General features: G+C 44.8%; 1 protein-coding gene across 1 annotated transcript in view; it reads left to right on the top strand.

Annotated features, from left to right (window-relative positions):
• The first annotated feature begins 116 nt into the window (after nt 1-116).
• Nucleotides 117-2,201, top strand: part of LOC105307190 (WD repeat domain-containing protein 83-like) — a 14,030-nt gene continuing 11,945 nt past the window's right edge. The window contains exon 1 of the mRNA XM_011382564.2: nt 117-143. Coding sequence (XP_011380866.1) covers nt 117-143 — 27 coding nt within the window. The remainder of the gene's footprint in view (nt 144-2,201) is intronic.

The following is a 2,201-nucleotide window of genomic DNA, read 5'->3' on the forward strand; positions in this document are numbered from 1 at the left end:
AGTTTTCATATGTGTTAACAAAGAAGAAACATTAGTAGATTCATCCAGTATAAGAACACAACTTTCTGTGTGGATAGTGGCACAGGTTCCCCACCCACCACCATCCCTGTAACTGGATGCCCCAGGAACAGCAGAAGCCTAAGGTCAGAAAGACAAATATTTAGTAGAGACTTGAACTGGGAGATCTTCTTCTACAAGAATTACACCTGTCTGATCTTTAGCGGTTAATGTGGCCACAGTGTTTGGAACCTAGCCAGGCTGTGTAAACCATATTTGTTGGCTGGGGGGAAGTGGTGTTCTCTGGCATAAGGAGGTGAATAAGGGGAGGATTATGCCAGACCAGGACCCCTACCTTCTCCCCTCTTTCAATGGTGCTTGTACCAGTCCACATATACCATGTCTCCATGGGGCCTGTGTTAGGATGACAGAGTTCTACCTGAAATCGGGCTCTTCCTCCTCACCCAGGGGCATGAAGTAACTAACATGAAAAACATTCCACTGCAGATTCCAGTAAATAGTTCTTGCTCCAGGGACAATACGGCCTAGTGCCCTCAGCCTCTTGGCCTGTTGGTCCATGGCAAGCATCAGGACTATTGCTGTGTCCTTTTGTTTCCCACACCTTTACCATACTGGGCGCCTCCATATGAGTTCCCAGCCCGGTGTATAGAGCAATAGGCCCCACAAGTTGGTCATTTAAATGTACTAACACTTGAAAAAGCACTTTTGTCCACCTGGCCAAAGTAGGTTTTCCAGTTAATAATTTTATCTGTTGTTTTAGGACATCATTTTTCCATCTTTGCAGGTTGCTGGGACTAATGCAGGGTTGGAAACAGGAGTATTTGGAGGGTCATTCAACAGGGCCTAATAGTTGCTGCATTTCTAGAGACAGAGGGCTATGTGACAGAGCACTCCTCTACTGTAGGTGGACATGCCATTTAGTCAGTGTAGGAGTCCAAGACTTTGCAGAGGCAGGTCGGTGGAATACGCCTATTCACCCCTTGATGGGAAGCGAATCTTTTTTAAGAGGCTCCACCTGCAGGAATATTGCATAAACTGCCAATCACTGCTGTTCTATCAGGGTATATCTGATTTCTGCATCCCCTGCTTCCCCACCTCCCCAACCCACCGTCCACAATTACGACCCAAATACAAGGGGCACTCTATCCGTTCGCTGTTTTTGCCATAGTGCTCAGCTCATACCGTCCAGGGTTACCGAAACATCTGATTCAAATGGAAACCCCACCTGGAAAATTCCAAGAGCTTTAATCTGTTTGACCAGGATTTTTGCTTTCTCAAAGGCAGTTTGTTGTTCGGCTCCTCAGTCCCATATATGTCGCTTCTTAACTAGATGATATAATGCGTGAAGGCATTATGCTAAATGGAATATAAATGTTTGCCAGTACCCCAAAATTCACATTTTAAAAGGCTATACCTCTTTCACATTTTTTGGTATGGGGTAGGTTTATACCTTGTCAGTGACAGCCTCAGGGACAACGTGGGTCTTACATGACCATACAACTCCCAAGAACTTTACCGCAGTGCCCAGACCCTGAATTTTCTGCAGATTCATTGCCCATCCTCTCTGTTGCAGGTGGTCCAGTGAAGCCTGCAAGGTTTTCTGCTGCAGAGGCAAATCTTCACAGGTTAACATTATGTTGTCCATAGAATGAGCCCATTTCACAGAGGTTAGGCAGGAAAACAGTGACAGGTCCCAAGCCATCATCCCAAGTTATATGGTCGGGCCAGGTAAATAGCCTTGAGGGGGCACTTGAAAAGTATATATATCTCAAGTGGGAAACACATTTTTTAACTGTTTCTTTGCCTTTGTAAGGGCATCGGCCTTGTGCAAAGGGAAAGCTTCAACTTCTCCAGAAAACATAGACACAAAAACAGGAACATATTGATAACTCAAACTAAGTGGCAGTTGAATGAAATCCAGCTTAAAAGCATTATGGTGCACAAAGGAATGCAAAAACCAAAAAATGAGACTTGCAAGGGAGCCTGAGACAGCCTAGCAGCCGTCTTGGCTTTCCCATAATCCTGACTGTTTATTTAATTTACAACCAATGTTTGCTCATCTTTCCCTGATTGAGGAGCAGACCATTGCCTTGTGACAAGGACAACAGGATGGCAAAAGTCTGGCACTGAAGGGTCATTTTTGCAGAAGAAGAATAAACTTCATCCACATGTGCCACAATCTT

This window comes from Pteropus vampyrus, unplaced genomic scaffold (assembly GCF_000151845.1).
Source record: "Pteropus vampyrus isolate Shadow unplaced genomic scaffold, Pvam_2.0 Scaffold482, whole genome shotgun sequence".
Lineage (NCBI taxonomy): Eukaryota > Metazoa > Chordata > Mammalia > Chiroptera > Pteropodidae > Pteropus > Pteropus vampyrus.